The sequence below is a fragment of the Prunus persica genome, chromosome G7 (genome assembly GCF_000346465.2).
Source record: "Prunus persica cultivar Lovell chromosome G7, Prunus_persica_NCBIv2, whole genome shotgun sequence".
NCBI lineage: Eukaryota > Viridiplantae > Streptophyta > Magnoliopsida > Rosales > Rosaceae > Prunus > Prunus persica.
The window spans coordinates 7453770-7473363 of record NC_034015.1 but is presented as its reverse complement, the minus strand read 5'-3'; the positions used below and the strand labels follow the sequence as shown (position 1 = coordinate 7473363).

The 19594-nt window shown below is 37.2% G+C and overlaps 1 protein-coding gene across 1 annotated transcript; it reads left to right on the top strand.

Annotated features, from left to right (window-relative positions):
* On the top strand, positions 1849–3788 carry LOC18771563 (transcription factor ORG2). Its single transcript, XM_007203194.2, has 4 exons — positions 1849–1896; positions 1984–2250; positions 2445–2816; positions 3693–3788. Exons 1-4 carry the CDS (start codon positions 1849–1851, stop codon positions 3786–3788), a joined length of 783 nt encoding a protein of 260 aa, XP_007203256.2.

The window sequence follows — 19594 nt, the reverse complement described above, 5'->3', positions numbered from 1 at the left end:
TGGAAGGGAGTAAGTTGATCAATAGGCTTATGCATAATGACGATAGGTGTTTTTTTTTTTTTTTGGGGGGGTCTGAATATAGTATTTATAATTCACCTAAATGAACAAACCCATTCGTCATGTCCTTACAAGTAAACCTGTGATGAGTATTTATATTGGAGGAATTAGTATATTCTTCTCCCAGCTTTTATTCAATAAACAAATCTTTAGGTTGGGAGCCTGTGTATTTATGCCTATCTATAAATATTCATGTCAAGATGATCGTATTTCCATGTAAAAACATCAAGCCCAACCACATCACCATGACATTGTCTCCTTTCACCATTGGACTAGCCTTAGAGGAAACTTCCATAAACCACAACCACATGATGATGTTGGTCATTTTTCTGTCCTTCGCTCCTTTTTGCCGACCGTGGACTCAACTCTGCTCTGAGGAATGAGGAGGATTGTTGGATCAACATCAATGCCTGATCTGTTTATGTCTCCTGGCTTGCAGAGAGGACTCTCTCAATTTCTTAGACAAAATTGAAAGTTGAATCAGTTTGCCAACAGCGAGCGGGTCTGGTCGATGCCCTGTCTATCGACCTTCCTGGGTTCTGATTTGTGGTGTTGCGTAGGCATGCCACTATTGGGTATGTAACCAGCCCAATAGATCTGGTGTGAATGTTTATGAATGATTAATGCTGTGCGCCTTGTTCTGGACTTCTTCTCAAGCCATTGTGCTCCAAGGGGGGTACTGGCCTAGATTTGATTCTTTTCTATGCCTCAATTAAAAGTACTTCAATATTCTTTCCTTCGCGAGTGTCGACTTGGCAAGTATGAGCGGTACCTTAACAAGCAAGAGAGAGAGAGAGACCAAGTTCGTGGTTAGTAAGACCCTATCTGGGTTTTATCAACCGATTTCAATATTTTTGTTGTCCTCAGGCTAGATTAATAGTTAACTTGGGCCTAGTGGGGTAATTCGGGCCCAAGTCAACTTCCTATCCCTTTTATCTTTTACTGTTTCATTCGAGCCTCTGTTCCCTTTCGGGCCCGAGAGCTAATTCTTCTGGACTTTTTAAAGGGAAGAAGGTAGGAATTTAGTTTTATGTACTAAAATGGTCCGTGATTCATTTTTAGATAATTAAATGGACTTCATTTGTGAAGATTTTATATGCAGCTTATGTTTAATTTGAGCATAGACTAAATAACCGAAATTTCTTCAATTAATCCATCAATTATCTCTAACTCCGAATTACAAAGCAAAGAAAGAAAGATCAGAGATTTTTCAATCCGACCAAGTGATTACATGAATTGAAAGAGATCACTTTCTTAAAAGAAAATCATACCATGGACATGGCAGAGCTACGAGAGATAAACGCAGGAGTTGTCGACTGGTTATCTAGGAAAAGTAGGCAAATTGTTATCTTGAGAGCTTTTCAAGCATTTTTGAGACATTGTGTCTGATTTTGGAGAGAGGGTCCCCTTCTTCTGAAGTAGACCTTCTTTATTTATAGAGGCGGAAGGAGCCTGTAATGATGGAAACTGCGACCAGACCTTTGGCTTGTGGTTCAAGGTCAGCTGCAGTTGCTGGTTTGTTGACTCTAACCGGTTCATAGACGGAATGATGGAAGCCTTTTGGCAAGAACCATCAATTTCCCTTGTGGAGCTATCTTGATTTGACTCTTTCATACTTGAAGACTTGGCTGGCAATTTGATCTTTCTCTGGTTTTGGAGGCTTCAGTACGGCTTGTTTTCTTGCTGGGAGAGAAGGAAGTCAAGTCGTCATTAATGGTGATAATCCCCTTCAGCCTCCCATGTGGGCCTAGAAAACACGTTTACTGATTTTTATCCTCTAGTGCAGAATAAATGTCTGGTTTTCACGATTTGGGCCTTCTTATTGATTCATTCAAAGAGGTCCGTTGGGAAAAGGATAACCCTTTAAGAAAAGACAAACGTTAATGGGTCTGGTTTTATCTTTAAAATATTCTTTTTAACCTTTAGACCATTTTTGGTCCATTTACCAAAACTGGCTACAAACAGATAATGATCAATGAAGGCAACGAATTTGCAGAGTCATTTCTTCATTGTGTTTCTCCTCATCAACGAGTCGATCAGTTTGAGTTCACACCGTCTTCCCCTATGAGCGGCGGCCGCGACCTCACGGTGGTTAAGAAGCTTAACCACAATGCCAGTGAGCGCGATGACCGCAAAAAGATTAACACTTTATATTCCACTCTTCGTTCCTTGCTTCCAGCATCATATCAAATGGTATGTAATTCAACTGTCCATGATCAATTAATTTCTTGCAAATTATTGTAGTGTTTTAATCTTAGTTCTTATAGAGTTGCCAACTTTGCGTACACAATGTATTAGAATGTGAGTATCCAATCCAAATTCCGGCCCAAGATAGGCCAGGCTTTAATTCCCAGACGTGGAATTCACACTCTTAACAACATGTGCAGAAAAAACTAAGCAATCCAGCCGCAATTTCACGGGCCGTGAAATACATACCGGAGCTGCAACAACAAGTGAAAGGACTGATTCAGAAAAAGGAAGAACTGTTATCAAGACTTCGTAGGTTGCAGCAGCAGGGAGATCCAATTTACAATGAGAAGCAAAGCAGAAGTGCAGCTTTGAGCTCTTTATCTGCTTCTGCATTTGCAGTGAGTTGGCTCAATGACAGAGAAGTTGTGCTTCAGATTTCTTCATATGTGGTCCAGAAGAGTCCATTATCACAAATCTTGGTTGATTTGGAAGAGGATGGGCTTCTGCTACTTAATGCTTCCTCCTTTGAGTCCTTTGAAGGAAGGCTCTTCTGTAGTCTTCATATTCAGGTGCAGGAGCTTACAAACGTTATCTTTCCATGATTCAGTACTTTGTTGATTAATTAATTAAAGAAGATAACGGAACAAAATGGATGATTAGAAGTTTTACTTCTTTTTTTTTTAATTGTTAATTAGGAAAGTTTAAATAAATTTTCTATGGTAGATGGAGATATAAGTAGGTTGGTTTGCAATAAAATAACGTATTATTTTAGTGGACAAATTGTGTAGGCAATCATTCCAATTTTCATTGTGGAAAGTGATATTGAGGACGGCGAATCGAAGTTAAGATCTCGAGTGCAAGAGTAAAATATTCTTAACAAGTTGAGTCATAAAGACGTTCCAAATTGTTGGAAATTGATGGCAAAGAAGGGTTTCGAACCCCTTCATTGTGGGAAGTTATTAATAAAACATTTATATAGATGTTGGACTGTGTCTACACACTGCGGTAGGTTCAGGTTTAGGTTGTGACTGTTGAAATTGAAACAATGCATTAGTTGGATCAAACCAAAGGATTCATTGCTTGCCTTATTCAATTTGAGTCACACCCTCTCTGATGAAGTTCTATAAGTAGGCAAATCTCCGTGCAGTTATTAGTCATTTCGTTTCACTCCAACGTACATACTCATTTATTTAGTGCACTTCTTTTTAATTAGTTCTTATTTATTTTTTTATTTGTATCTATACTTGAATTGATGGACCAAAATGTAAGTCGAGATATAATTGAAGTACCACTAAAACGTAAAACAAACAAGCAACAACTGTAATAACTACAATAAGAAAAACTGTTTGTCATCGTAACCCAAAAAAACTTGGGCATGTTAATTGTTGTTACTATTGGAGACTGCATTTTGTTTAATGTTTTTTCTTAATTTATTCGGTTTGCAGGTAGAAAGAACTTGTAGAATGGAGTGCAACATTCTGAATGAGAAGAATATCATTCCATTAATGTGTGACAGGAGAAAAGGGTGTTTTCCTTGCTAAGGGGAGACCTGGTTCACCAACTCATTTAGCATTTTAATTAATTAATTTTTCATCCCCCATATTCAATTTCTCCCTCTCTTAATATTGCTTGTATAAAAAAGGGAGCCATTTAGATTTTAGGGGTTAAATAAGATCGCTTTTATATTGTAATCTGAATCGTTTTCTAATCTAGGTCCATATTTTGAACACCTCATAATAAACTACCTTCGCAACTCCATTCAAATTTGTAATTCTTGAATTTTGAAGGGCTTTTCACATGTAAGCCTATAAGTGTAGAGCCCAAAACATAAAAAAGCCCTATAATACTCAAACCTTAAGAAAAAACTCATTTTGACTTCTCAAAGGGACCAAATATACCATACAAGCCTTGAAAAACTTAAAAATTACAACAATACCATAAGAGTTTATTTTGTCTTCTAAAAATCATAATGCAAGGATAATAATGATATTTCGTACACATCATTTGTTCCTTTTGGTTTTTTTTTCTTCAATTTATAGCTTTTAGTGTTTATATATACAATCAATGCAAGAAATGAGTCTTATTATAAATTTCTCAATTTTGAAAGCATAAATAGCAGAAAATTGAATGACATAGATATCAATCATCATAAAGAAAATCATATAAGTATTCATGGACTTGTAACTCAAGTGGTTAAGAGCTACACTTGCAATACAAAGTTTTTTTGGGGAATTCACTATTATATCCAATATAGGGGTCTGTTAAGTGTATGCATTTTGAGTTTTTCTTTTGGCTTCCCTTGACAATATTGTAATAGGACATACATTCTAACCCAAGCTCAAGTTTAGATTCAAAATAGTTTCTCTAAGTATTCTTATATGGCTACTATCTTATGAAAGATTAATTATTGGCAAAATGTAATTTGTCCATTGCATCATATTGCATTCGTTAGATTTCTTAAGATTATGACTAGTCATCTTGTTTTCGTATGACTAGTCATCCTTAGCATCAGTAGGATTTCCAGCTCAATTGTAAGATCCCACATCAACCAACGGAGAGGGGGTGATGTGCCTTATATGTGCACACCTGCATCCATCTAGCACGAGGCCTTTTGGGAGCTCACTGGCTTCGGAGTCGTAGGAACTCCGAAGTTAAACGAGTTGGGGGCCAGAGCAATCCCAGGATGGGTGACCCACTGGGAAGTTGGTCGTGAGCTCCCAAAAATAAAATCATGAGGGCCAGAGAGGGAAGCCCAAAGCGGACAATATCGTGCTACGGCGAAGTTGATTCCGGGATGTGACAATTTGGTATCAGAGCCACTCTTCCGTGTGGTGCGAGTGTGCTGACGAGGACGTCGGGCCCTTAAGGGGGGTGGATTGTAAGATCCCACATCAACCAACAGAGGGGGGATGATGTGCCTTATATGTGCACATCCGCATCCATCTAGCACGAGGCCTTTTGGGAGCTCACTGGCTTTGGAGTTGTAGGAACTCGGAAGTTAAGCGAGTTGGGGGCCAAAGCAATCCCAGGATGGGTGACCCACTGGGAAGTTGGTCGTGAGCTCCCAGAAATAAAACCGTGAGGGCCAGAGAGGGGGGGCCCAAAGCGGACAATATCGTGCTACGACGGAGTTGATCCTGGAATGTGACATCAATGGTTTCCAGCTAGATCTTAACAAACCTTTTTTGTCCTACTCTGCGAATTTCCTTTGTTGCCATGTGTACTTTCTGACCTAGGAATTTTTGGGTAAAAGCCAAATGATTCCTCCTTTGGCTGCTGTCAATTTTGAGGTGAGTGTTTGAAAAGGTTTCTTCCATCTTTTTGCTCTCTTTTTTCTCAAGAGAAAACCACAATTTTCATCTATGAGTTTTTTAAATTGATTTTTCGAAAACTACTTTTGAAATATGAAATCTGCATCTAGCTAAAACAAACACATTCTCATATACATCTAGGTCATATTCAATATTGGTTTCTTCAAGAGCATTGTTTCTTGAAGAAATTGGTCATTCTTCCTTGAATCCAAATTTTGGTTTTTGTTTGAGTTTGAGTTGGCTATCTGGTGCCATGGGATGAAAGAGCAGAAGAAGGAGCTGCCATTGCCATGAAGGACTAAGCTGTTGGTTTTGCTAAGTTGGAGAAAAAGATTGCACAAAGGAGGTATAGCTTATCTTCCTAAATAGATTTAGGATTTCTTGAGCTTGCTTGTGTTTCTTTGTAAGAATCTTCTTTGCTTAGTAGATTGCCCGACCGGTTGATGACCCTCAGTTTTTCCTAGTGGTAGGTTTTTGGGTGAACAATTTCTAGTTTGCAGCTTCTTTATTTTCTGGGTTTGTGTTCTTGATAGTTGACTAGTCATCGCATGATGTTCATGCATTTGTGGGTTTGTGTTCTTGCGGTTGACTAGTCATCATTATCTGTTGTTTGCTGTTTATTTGATTATGATGTTTTCACACACTTTCACCGTAGTTGTTGCTAGCACAAGGGATGCCTAGATTGACGGGTTCTTCTGAGTGCCTAGGTTGTCACTATTAATTTTCTAGACTTGTAGTTACATATTGTCATGCTCTCTGTGTGTGTTCTTGGTTATGGTTTTACATGACTAATAGTTGGCTAGTCATAAGTATATTTGGTCAAGGTTTAGAGAGTGTGAAGATTGTTGTGTCTGTTTGAATAACTTGTAATTTTACCCTCACCTAAGTACCAATTTCAGGGTCCAAATTATATAAAAAACCTTATATGAAATGGACTTTAGAAACACACCCAAAGCTCATTTACAACATAACAAAAACACTTTTACTTCTTATAAATTACAAAAATTACCATCGATTTCTTAAAACAAGCCTAACCTCAAAACCTCATAAAAAAAAACCCAAAACAATTAATAGGGCATCAAAGTAATTTAATAATTAAAATTAAATTCAATAGGGCTAGTTTATAGAAATTAAATAGTGTAGGATTTATCTATATCATTAGTACTAAGAATGGGTATATCACTAAATATCTCAAGTTCTTTTACCTTACTACCATCAATATAAAAGAAGGAATCAAATATAGTGGCTTAAAAATGAGGATGAGGTTTGGATTGAGGAGGCTGGAGGTCTTCAAAGTTTGGTTGTTAGGTTTTGTCAAAACGTTGTGGTGGATTTTGACACTTCTATTCCCAATTTTATTCCCTACTCTTGCTACTGTTGGGTTGGATTTGTTGGTGATGGATATTGATATAAATGAAGTTAAAAGCAGCTTATTTAGCATTGGAGGCCTCAAAGCTCTTGGTGTTGATGGCATTCCTTCTTACGTTGATCAGAAACAATGGACTTTGTGTGATGGAGATTTGTTTGTTATGGTGCAAAAAGCTTTTTAAGGAGTGTAAAATTATTAGGCTAGAAGTCATAAATGATTGCATGTCATTCATACTTTTTGGTCAATGAGCGAAGGGAGATTTGAACTGGGGATATTTTTCAACATTAAAAAGAGAAGTATCATTAGACTAGCTAATTGCATGTCGTTCTTATTTATATTCGAAGCAAAAATCCATCACGTTGACATTAGAGAGGAGAATAAAGAAAAGTTTTCAGTTATGTTCATAGATATTGTGTTACATTTTCAAATATTTGATTTCAATGAAATTTAAAGTCCACTTTTATTAAAAGAAAAGAAGAGAGTTCGAGTCGTTGTTTGCACACTTCACTGTGTTGGGAATTAGTCCTCCCCACAATGAAGGATGATAAATTTTATTTGGGGCTTCTTTCATTTTTACTTCAATGTTAAGAAGAGAAATATAATTCAAATTTGAGCTATTACCGACACTACCAAAAAGTCATATTCTACACTTTTTCCTTATTTTCTTTATGAGTGTTGCTAAACGAACCCTAAAATTAATTAAGTACACCCTACTATCAAAGTATTTATTGAATTACTAATTTACCCTAATATAAAATGACTAAAAAGGATATATTGAATTGTGAAACAAATAATTTTAATAAGTACACTATATTCAACCTTCCCTGTCTAAATGCTCGAAAATGAATCTTAAAATCAAGGTAAGATGATATGATATTTACTGAGCTTTTACAAAATCGCTCTCATCAATCCTCTCCTCTCCTCTCTAGCCACATTAAGGAATGGTTTTTTCATTTTGCTTCTCATTTTTACAACTAATATTCAATCTTGCAGGAATGATGCCTACTCATAAAGGATGCCTGTTTCTATTATAAACTTCGTGAAGGCTATATTAAGTCAATGGCTATAAAATCATGGTATAAACCCAGGGCATTGAGAATTGGGGCCGAGTGCCGCCCTTGGCTGTACCCCTTCGTTTATAATGGATTTGGTAGATGCAGTAATAGAAGTCGCACCCTTAGGTCCTGCCTGTTCTCCCACAGTTGTTTGACAGAATCAACCTCAGCGGCGTTGGTGGGTTAAGTAGCAAGTTTGGCAGCAAGGTGGGTTTGATGTTTGTGATAAGAATTAGGGTGTACTAGGGGTATTTTTGGTAATTAAATAGGGTGTACTTAGTTAATTTCACATTTTGATTAAAATATTAGGGTGTACTTAGATCATAGGGTGTACTCCAGTTAATTTTAGGGTTCGTTTAGCAGCACTCTTTCTTATTCTCATTTTATCAATCCAATTTTCACTTATCTAGTCTTTCCTATTGTTAAAGTTCCTAAAACATCATACACTCATTTTGAAAGCAAGTGAGGCTAGATTTTGTTGAGAACCTTTCCTATTCAGAGGGGTGATAATATACTCACTACTACAATTTTAGCTTATACCGACAACCTATTACTGGCGAAGGAGCAGTTTAGCCATTACTAGGACCCATTACTGGCTAAGTAAAGTTTTTTGTCACTACTGTAACAACAAAAAAAAGTGTTGTAAAGTCAACAATGTGAAGCCCAAAATGGCAAGCCCCACTACCCAATTGATTGAAGAATATTAATGATGCTTGTCTGCTAATTATTGGAGTGAAGCTAAATGCTTGTGAAGTGAACATCCAATGTTTTTGGCCTATAAATAGATACCTCCGTTAGTAGAAGAGTGAGCTGAGAAAGAAAGAAGAGAAGGAAGAAAGAGGGTGAGTGAGTGGAGAGAAAATGAGAGCAGAGAGAAATTCTCCAAGAAAGAAAAATCAGTAAGCCACATATATTGTAAACACTAAAGTTGTAGCCCTATTATTTTACATAATGGAAAAGTTACTGCTATTGCTCTCCAAAGACGTAGGCATAGCCGAACCTCGTTAAATACTGTGTCCCATCTACTTTACGTGTAGCTCAATATTCTAGCATATCCCGTTCATTTTACAACACGTTATCAACACGAGAAGCTCTCAGATATAATTTTCTGCACTGCACTATCATTTATACTACTAACCATTGTGTTGATGGAAGGAAGAAAAGCTGTTGAAATGAGTCCAACCTGATTTCCTACTTCCACTAACATATAATAGTATGATATATATATATATATATTATCTATATGGAAAGCATTTGTTTTGGGGGGCAAGTGTGATATCTTACTCAAACATCTTTTGTATATAATATTATGGTATGATATCATGGCTTACGTTTTATTTTATTAGGCCCACATCAAGTTTTGTAGGTTCTAGTAAAATATTATATTATGTATGATAATATGATAGGACTTGACTCAAATTTCACTTTGGAATCTGAACCGGACCTTGTGCGTGTCCGACACCTGGCGAGTGTCAGGCACAAATGACCTAATTGCCCTTCTCAAAACTTAACTTCATTTTAGGTTTGACTCCTACCAAAAATTCGGCAGAGTCTCCCCTGTAATTTGTTCTTTCCCCAAAATTTACACCTGCCAACAAGTACTTAAATATATACACCAATTGCCAGTACACAAATATAAATACATTCCAATAGTTAAATACGTCCTAGGGCAATACCAGAGCAACTATACAGATCAATTTACAAGGAAGGAAACAACTTGTGAACCAAGAACCCTACATCAAACTGAGGTAGTGCGGGAAGCGGAAACTACCCTGTGGTGGCTCATAGATGCACGTTTACTGCCTGAGGGCGCAAAACATTCAAAAATGTGAGTTGACAAAAATAAAGTTTTAGAAAATAAAATATGAACATACTAACCCCCACTGTAAAAACAGTTATGCTAAACTAAATTATCCTCTTCATTACATTCGTACTGAAATCAATGCATTCATATATTTATATACGCATATGCCAATCATACTAATAGTTAATAAAACTCTCTTAAAAGCATTGAAATCAATTTAAAACTACCACCTAGGTGTACCCCTTTATTTCCGTCAATTCCTAATATTCGTCAATTCCTTGTATGCCATCAATTCCTGATATTTGTCAATTCCTCTTGTCACAATTTGTGACACGTCCTCGCAGGTCTCGGTAATACAAGGTCGACCCGAGCCGCAATCTCGTAGGATTCAGGAGACCTTTAGTCAACCTGATCCGTATTCCTCGCTCCCACGGTCCAGGCGTCCCCGAAACTCGTGGGGCAACTGTAAAGCGCATTGACTATACCGAAGGCAACAATTTTATTCTGAAGGCAACATCTTTATATCTGGGTACCTAAGGTGGCTTAAGAAAATATAAAATTTCTGAAAGATTTGATGAATAACCGAATTTCTGTTAAATCTAAAACTCTACTGCCATTTATCTGATATTTAGCTAGAATTTCCTTTTCCTATATCCTTAAAGGATATTCCACTCGGCAGCATATAAATTAAAATATTTAAAAGCACATATCAAATATTGGAAACATTAATCTTTGAATAAAACTTATTCAAGATCAAATAATGAAATTGAATTGCATAAATTATTTATAAAACAAAAAGTCCACTCACTTCTGGTCCAAGCTAGCTGGACCTTTTGAAGGTCCCTCCTATGGGTCTGTCTGGCCCCGGGTGCCTGATTAAACCATCAAGAATATTTAATTAATAAAACTGCTCGGTATAAGTATTTAATTAAAACCCTAACCCCTGGCTCCTAGAAGTGTGTGCACTTACTTTAAAGTCATTCATATGCCCACTTAAGCATTTCGGATGGTTAGAGCGGTTTGAAAAGACCCGAGATTTGCTAAGCGATAAACTTCCATATTGATCAACCTGGGACCCTGTGGGGTCCATGACTTCCAATTACCAATCTGAGAGTTCCTATAGTTTCTCAATTTTAATAACCATGTCCTACAAGTCTGGTCCTAATCGGACGGTCGGATTACTCACGATCTTACGATAGGACGGTTATTGTTTAACTCAATCTTCGAAATAATAAATCGGAGTATCCGGGACTCCAATTCTCGATCCGCGAATTTCTATACGATCCTAGAGATACAAGGTACGACATACATGAATTTGGGTTTGATCCAACGGTCTGAACCTATTGAACCTGGAAATTGCACAATATGCAAAATCCGTTCGAGGCTCAAACGGTATCCAAATTGGAATCCAAGCATACTGTCGTGCTCGGGAAGACGTGAGGAACATTTTAGGACAAAAACCCAACACAGACACCCCGGCGACGCACTGCCACGGACCGCCACTGCTGGCTGGTGTATTGAGTAATTTTCCAGTGATCGGAAAACTCCAAACTACCGACCAATAATCATACCTACGGATTAAGTACATCAAGGGGAGTAACTTTATACCTTGGCTTCACGATCAATTCCACCTCTAACCCTCGAACGAAGCTTTTTGTCTCTTGAAAACCTAGAAAATTTTGGTTTCAAAATCAAAGAAATTGGAATGGATTCACGTTGTGTTTCGAGGGATAACACAAAGGGAAGGTAGGAGAGTATGTAATTACCTGAGCTATAGCACCGGAATTGGCCGGAAAAGACCACAAAATTTCTGGGTTCGATTTTCTAGTTGATTCGCTTGGAATCAAGGCTGGATATGGGTATATATGGGAAGAGGAGAGAGAGGCGAAGAGTTTGCAAGTTGTGGCACTCGATTTGGTGGCCAGACGGAGGAGAAATGGCTGTTCGAAACATTCGCAAGAGGAAGAAGAAATCTGGGTTTAAAAATTCTGAACTCGAAAAATTTACGATTGTGCCACTGAACTTCTTTTGATCATAACTTATTCGTTATAGCTCCGACTCAAGCCCACTACGTGTCTACGGACTCGTTTCGTCGCGCTCTACGCAACATTGAAATCAAAATTCCCAGATTCCTTCCCGATCAAAAAGTCAACTTTTCTCCAATAAACCATTATAGGGGCAAAATTGTCTTTCCCTCTAATAAACTAATAATTAAATATTATTTAAGGACTGGATGGTTACATAATATATGGTAATATAATATACATATATATATACACACACATTAGGTGGTGGTTTTATCCCCCCATTTATTTTATTTACTGTATGGTGTAGGTTTATTACCCATACAACAGTATTTATTTAAATGTGTGGCGCGGATTTATCGTCGACACAACTGTCTTTACTTTTTATTTAAAAGTATGGAGTAGAATTAGTGCCCATACTACATTTACTTTACCACACATTTACTTTATTATTTAAAGTATGGTGCGGGATTAACGTCCATACGTGAAGCAATTTAATTTATGAATTTACTTTACCACACATTTACATTTATTTAAAGTATGGTGTGGGATTATCGTCCATACCATCAATTTATTTACAAGCAATTTAATTTATGAATTTATTTTACAGCTCATTTACATTTATTTAAAGTATGGTGCGGGTTTATCGTCCATACTAGCAATTTATTTACCAGCAATTTATTTACAAGCAATTTATTTTATGGATTAATTGTGCGGTATGATGAGTTTTTACAGTATACAGATCAGGACCAGAAGTTCCTTGATTCTCATCATACAACTACATCGGGACTTGAAGATCTTTGATGATGATATTGATATGAGAGCTGGCAGTCTCTCCTGTACTATATTTGTAAACAGGTGATCGGACTTGAAGATCCTTGATCCTTGACATGTAAATAAGGACCTGGAGTTTTTTGATGATGTAATAATATCGTATTGGTTAATAGTGCCGTACACATGAACTGTATTGGCAAATGTACTATATGCTTGAATAGACACAAATTTCATGACTTGATAAATAGTACTGTATACATGAATAGTGACGTATGCATAAATATTAACCATTTTGGGTAAACCGTCACTATGTACAAAAGGGAACATGCAATTCCTTAAACTCATGGATGAGAAATTAAATGAGATGCCAGAAGTTCCTCAAAACATAGACAATTATGTAAGGGCTCGAAGTTCCGAAATATATATAAGAAATTTAAAAAATGTCCATATCATGAGAATATGTGATTTTGGCCCAAAGTTAATTTGGCAATATTGAGAACATGAAAGTTCCAACAATTAAATGGACAACCCTTAAGGTATTATTGCAAATTGTGGTACGCCACATATTTCTTTGGCATAAGAAAATGATGAATTTAATAAAGTTCAATTTTGTTACAATCGACACCTCAAGAAAGAAATATATTTTGTGAATTCCGGTTGTTAAGAATACATCGCGAAATGGATAATATCAGGATAAACCTCAAATGATGAATTGAGGCTCCCCATATATTTTATTATATTATATGATCTGGGCTAGAAGCCCATGGATCCAAATATATGAGAGATCCCGAACCTAAAGTTTTGGGTATATAGTAGTTAATTCTCTTTACTACTATATTGCAATATTATCATGGCTTTTACTCAATTTATATTCCATGCCCATTTGAAAAGGGCAAATAAATTATGAGGTCGTGTTTAGCCCGGGCCAGAAGTTCTGGACTCACATGCATTGAAATATGTAATTTTGAGAGATTTGATGTGGTTATTTAAACCTATAAGGCACAAGGTTCCAAACCGTCATTTTGAAAAGACGTAAAAATCACAGGTGCAAGTTTAAGAAGTTGCGCAGTTATTATAACAAGAAAGAACGCATACAACAGATAGATTTTTCCACCTACAAGGAAAAGCAGGCTCTACAAAATCTATAAAATTACATTATGTTCTGGAGGCCTCTGAAGGAAGATGATGGTGCCTCTTAAGCTTAGCCATGAGCCTTTCGTGGTCTCCCAGAATCTTTTCATTGAAAAGCCTTCTCAACGTATCAACAGAGTACGAACTCACCAGTTTCAACAAGGCATTATTTTCCTCTTTAAGTTTCTCAACCTCCTGTTGAGATTCATGAAGCATTCTCTGGTGAGATAAATTTTCAGTGGTCAGCTCCTGAACCTCGTTTTCTCTAGCACACAAACGATCAGCCATGTTAGAAACAGAAGCAGCACTCTGAATGCTAAAAGCCATTGAGTCATCAATAGCCTCTTCATCAGACCTCACTGATAACAGCATTTCATCCATTGGAGTATGGAAATTCCTAGCTACTATGACAGTAGTCGCATCATTTATCATCACAGAATCATTAACCGTGAGATGATGATTTTGGGATACAATGGATGGATGTCAGACTTTGGCATCACAAGTTGTGTTGGGAGCAACGTTTAAATCAAGATGGTTTGGGTGAGAAGAAGAGGAAGCCATTTTAGGAAGGTTTCAAGGAAAGTTTTAAGAGAAGCTGAATTTTCAAAAAATGAAAGGAAGTTGAGTTGAAACATAGTTACTCCAATCAGGTCTTGCAGAGGCAATATATATAGGCGGAAATATGGCAACGGTTTCTAAGATCCCAATATTATCTCGGATCCCCATATTCTCTTTTTCTTTCCAAGATTCCAAAACTTCACGCGGCCTCCATTAATGTTTGTCGGCACTTTCAGCGTTCTCAAGGATTATTTTTGTCAAAGTCGATCTTGCTTTGCGGATTTCACGGAGTTACTTTTTCAAAAGCACCCCGAGAATCTCGCAAATTTCCTATGGTTGATTTGAAATTCACCGGTTATACCTATTCCTCTTATTTGTGTATAAATATGTTACTAACGAAATTTTCTTTGCAGAAGACATCTAGTTTTCTCCATATCTAGAGTGCGATGTCCACTTGTTTTTCATATCAGTGAGCACTCTATGTGCTTGAGAAGCAAGACTATCTCTGATCATCAATTCAGGAAGCGAGACTATCCCTGATCACGTTTCGACGATGTCGGGGAGTTATAAAGACGACAACATCCTCTAATCTCCTGAAGTTCTTCTAGACTAGGAGAAATGAGAGTTTGTTGTCTGCTCCTACCAGCTTCCTTCCTTGATTGCTTACCTTATCCTGCCATTAATATCACAATGTTTTGCATTTTTTCTCTTTTTGTGACTCTCTGTTCATAAGGGATTTTATTTCTTTAGAACGAACATCTGAAGAAAGAAACCATGAAGTGATCCTAACTCTGAGGGTTATTTATTTATTGACAGAGAGAAGAATTGTGATTTTTGCTCTTTTAGGATATAACTAGATCATCAAGTGCTAAATTATATTTACTGGGCCGATACGAGCTTGAATGATACTTGAAAAAAAAAAAAAGGTTTCTCCCACCAAGGATGTAAGCAATACTTGTGTTATTTTATGCTTATACACTTATTTTGATATTTTGTAAAACATCTTAAAGGTAACCAAATGGGGAGATAAGGCCGTTCCAGAAGAACACCATGCAAAGGACCATTCCAGAAGAATGACTTGCATTATAGATCGTTCCAGAAGAACGACTTGTATTATGACCATTCCAAAAGAATGGCTTGTATCATTCTGATATGTATTCATGAATTATTAATGCAAATTTCACAGATTGCAAGTTGAATACATTAACGATACACTGCATAGATTAAAGTCCTATAAGAACAGAACATGGGTATAGCAGTGATCAATATGATGCACGCCTGTTGCGTAGCAAATGATATGGATTGAAGTCCCGGAAGGACAATCCTTTAACATTTCAATATTGATACAGTGCACGCCTAATGCGTAGCAAATCATATGGTTTAAAGTTCCAGAAGGACAATTAATTGACATGTATGTATTAATATGCGACATGCCTGTAGCATGACATATATATGGGTTCTGAATGTTCCAACTCCCTAAATGGAGATTATCCACGCCCTACTGTAAAATAATGCTCCATTGGAGGTTATGATCCACATTCTCACATAATTCATCTTATAAGAGATGTCTGTATGGAAAGAGACAATAAAAGCCCCTTGAAGTGGCTTGGGTACCCAAAAGCAAAGAAATGCTTATAATTGATGCATGCGCATGCACATGAGAATGGTGGGATCCTGAATTGATGAAGAAATTTTTTTGATTTTGGAGTAGCTACTCAAATCATCAGTGGGCTGTGTTGATTGGAACCACGTTCAATTATTAAATGTCAACAATATCATTAGCCAAAATGGAAAGAGGCAATTCCATTATGGATGAGAATGAACGTGAAACAACAAACCCATAGTATGAACCCCAAAAAGATGTTAATACTGAAAGTTATACTTGGTTGTTCGGAATAAAAAGGGAATATACCCACTTTGTATGACACAATGTTTCTGGCAGAAACAAGAAATGTTGGCTGTCTCCATATTTACAGATGCAATTATGCCTTCTTATTGCACATTTATGAGACCAACATGTTATCTTTAAGGGTTATTAAATGCACGGAGCATATCGCTAGAAGCGATTCCCTAAAGATATACAAGTAGAACAAATAGTTGGATATAAAGGTATATAATGTGTCATAAAGTGTAATCCCTTAAATAAAATCCATGAAGGATTGAAATTGCATGAAGTAAGTCCCTGAAGGACTTGTGCCTAAAGCACAAAATCTGTGCTCAATACTAATATATAAATTGCCATAGTGAGTACATTAATTATGAATGGTTGCCACACATTACAACTCCCGAGGAGTTGATAATTGATTAAAACTCCTGAAGAGTTCAAGAAATATTTGTCTTGGCATGAAGATCGAGCATTATGCCAACGAGATTCTTGTTTATACTAAGAAAGTATTGAAGCATTTTTATGTGGGTTATCGGTTAGGCACTTAAATGATATTCTGAAAGTATACTGGACTGGACATTATATTTCCCAGATAGAGCTCAGCTCCATCACTACCACCTTGGGGTGATGTGAGGCATATTTGATGCTATCTCCGTATGACACCATATACGGGCATATTCTCTTCAAGTGAACAAAGAGCCCAAGTTTTATTGGATATGTGGACTCTGAAAATTTCTTTGATTTACATAGGGATAGCTCACTAGAAATATATTTACTTACTTAACTACGAGAATTGTTAATGGCTACATCCTCCACTCACTCTAAAAGATTCTCACTCCAAAAGATAGTCATGAAGACATCAGGGAGAGATATTAATCAAGGGGAGCATTTAGAAATATGCTATACTGATTGCTGTACTCTTCTTCCTTCCATCAGTTTTCTACCTCACTAGGTTTTCTCCAAGCAAGTCTTTAATGATGCAACCGACATATCATTTGTGGTCTCCAAAGGGAAGTGTTGTAAAGTCAACAATGTGAAGCCCAAAATGGCAAGCCCCACTACCCAATTGATTGGAGAATATTAATGATGGTTGTCTTATAATTATTAGAGTGAAGCCAAATGCTTGTGAAGTGAACAACAATGTTTTTGGCCTATAAATAGATACCTCCATTAGTAGAAGAGTGAGTTGAGAAAGAAAGAAGAGAAGGAAGAAAGAGGGTGAGTGAGTGGGGAGAAAATGAGAGCAGAGAGAAATTCTCCAAGAGAGAAAAATCATTGAGCCACATATATTGTAAACACTAAAGTTGTAGCCCTATTATTTTTCATAGTGGAAAAGTTATTGTTGCTGCTCTCCGAGGACGTAGGCATAGCCGAACCTCGTTAAATGCTGTGTCTCATCTACTTTACGTGTAGCTCAATATTCTAGCATATCTAGTTCATTTTGCAACAAAAAGTTGTTTGTCACTACTAAATAATACTGGCAAAGGCTTTCGTCAGTAATAGTTTTACTGGCGAGCCACAACGCCAGCCCCTTCAATGGCGCGAAGCCAAAATATTAAGCGCCCAAATTTGTAAGCCAAATTTTTGTATTGACAAGTTGGTTTGCCAGTACCAGACTTAAATATAATTTTTACTACTTAAACTCTCTCTACCTCCTCCAAACCGACTCTCTCTCTCATTTTATCAAAAAAGACCATCTCTTCTCTCTCTTTTTTTCTTTCGTTTTCGGGTTTTGCTCTCTCTCACTCACTCACCCCTCCTCCCTCTTCCTCTCTTTTTTTTCATTGAAGAAGAAATTGTTCTCTTCCTTAGAGCTATTGGAGTTTGAGGAATCGTGTGGTTGTGATTTTCGTATTTGCTAGTTTAGATTGACAGGGAGATTAAATTTGGGGAATTTCTGACAGGACCCGCCCCTGAATTTCCCGGAAACCGAAGCGGACCCCGTCTTTGTTTCGACATCTTCCCGATGCCAAGCCCACTTACCAATAAACCGAGACTTCCTACCAAAATTTTGGCAGAGTCTCCCCTGTAATTTAAGCAAACCCAACAAACATACATAAAATAAAAATATCCCAACCAGCAGCATGCTTTCATAATTCAACAAGTCATACCAAATGGCCTTCGGCGTCATAAGTAAAATCTACCATGGGCGATAACAGAGCATCTAATGAATTTAGATTACAAGAACAGTTGAGTAGAAGAAATTACTCAAATCCTAACTAGGAAGGTTCACAATTTGAGCCTCGTACACCACGCTTCCTGGAGCGACTACTGGCTGTGGGGCGCAAAACAGAAAACATGTGAGTGGACAAAAACCAGATTTGCAGTTAAAAACAATACAGTAACCCCACCGTGTAAAAATAATGCTCAAGTCATGCAGGTTCACAATTCAATATTTAATTACTCAAAACATAATTCATTTAAAACTCTTCAAAACACAAGTTATCTCCTTCATAAACCCCATTCTCTCCACCTTAAAACTCCTGCCAAACCACTGAAAAACTCTAATTCTTCACTCACTCAACTATACATATGCATATAAATATACATATATATATAAATATAATTGTACATAGATATACGATATACTCATCACACTACCTAGGTACCGAGGAAACAATCCAACTGGGGATCGTTTCACTAGTCCGCAGGATTTCCAGGTGCTATCTTGCGTCTAGGGATGAGCGGTCCAATCGGGGGACGAAACTCCAAAGCTCATACACCGGAACATCCAACGCCATGTGTAGCTCTCAAACTATGTCCTACGCGCGCAGACTAGATCATCACACAACGAAACATCCAACGCCATGGGTGATGACCCTAAACACTATACAGAGTCTTTCCACATGCCGCGAGTGAGACGGATAACCTATTCTTCCCACACGCCAGAACATCTAACACCGCGTGTGGAAAGTCTAATAACTGGGGAAGGTACTTACATAGTGTAATCATACAACTTCTCTCAACAACCCCTCATAATCAAGTTCTTCCACAACACACTACAACAACCCAAGTATCTCGCCTATAGAGAATATATATATATATATATATACTTCCCCAAATTCCTTATAAAATACACTCTCGATACCCAAAATGCCAAACTCACAATATATGGCCCAAGCGCTATATAACATCAAATTCATCTCATGAATATAATATATTCAATAAGCCATTAAAACATTATGCAAAAATCCTTTATCAATAAAACCATGCATATGATTGAAAACAAAGTCCACTCACAAATATTCCCACGCTGCCTGACCACGTGAGGGTCCTGCTTGTTGAGTACGTGCAGTCGAAACACCTATTTCGAGATACGAATATTTAATTAATATAAAATTACATCGAAGTGGAAATCACAAATTAAATACTTAAATCCCCAAATTCCCAATACATGCATGTTGAAGAAGGTATCCTAAGGTCCGATTACACGTTT